This window comes from Propithecus coquereli, unplaced genomic scaffold, assembly GCF_000956105.1.
Source record: "Propithecus coquereli isolate 6110/MARCELLA unplaced genomic scaffold, Pcoq_1.0 Scaffold254, whole genome shotgun sequence".
Classification (NCBI taxonomy): Eukaryota; Metazoa; Chordata; class Mammalia; order Primates; family Indriidae; genus Propithecus; species Propithecus coquereli.
The window spans coordinates 232,983-233,606 of NW_012148108.1; the positions used below are offsets into that span (position 1 = coordinate 232,983).

Here is a 624-nt window from a genome sequence, read left to right on the forward strand (position 1 = left end):
AGTCTCCTGGGAACTTTGGAAGCTGGCTTCCCCGGTGACCTCCTGATCGTCCTCGCTGCCACCCTGCTCATCCTCAGAGGACGAGGACTTCTCATCCGAGGAGCTGGCGAAGATAGCCTTGAACAAGTCCATGGACGGGCGGCTACCTTCCCCCTCAGTCTGCGAATCCACACCTTTGTCCACCACCTGTATTGGCAGTGAAGTGAGAGTCAGGAATAAAGAACAAGGGTAAAGGGAGCCAGCATTCTAGAACACACTCACAGACGCACACGCACACACACACAAAGTTATGTTCATGCTCGTGCACACGGGTATCCAGAACCACACAGCACCTAACTGGGCAATGATTACTCACACAGCACTGCTTTTTGTGGGGTTTCTGAGTCAACAACTGTAAATTTGTTGGTTAGGTCAAAGCAACTGCAGCCTCTCGCAGAGACTGGTCATTAATTGGAATTATAAAGGATGCACGTGAGGCCCGGCGCAGTGGCTCAAGGCCAGGCGCAGTGGCTCACGCCTGTAATCCTAGCACTCTGGGAGGCCGAGGCGAGCTGATTGTTTGAGCTCAGGAGTTCGAGATCAGCCTGAGCAAGAGCGAGACCCCGTCTCTACTAAAAATAGAAA

The 624-nt window shown here is 52.7% G+C and overlaps 1 protein-coding gene across 1 annotated transcript in view; it reads right to left on the reverse strand.

Moving 5' to 3' along the window:
- GPATCH1 (G patch domain containing 1) overlaps positions 1-624 on the reverse strand; it is a 64,940-nt gene that overhangs the window by 40,422 nt on the left and 23,894 nt on the right. The window contains exon 16 of the mRNA XM_012647014.1: positions 1-186. This exon is cut by the window's left edge and continues 16 nt beyond it. Within this exon, the coding sequence (XP_012502468.1) occupies positions 1-186 (186 nt within the window). The remainder of the gene's footprint in view (positions 187-624) is intronic.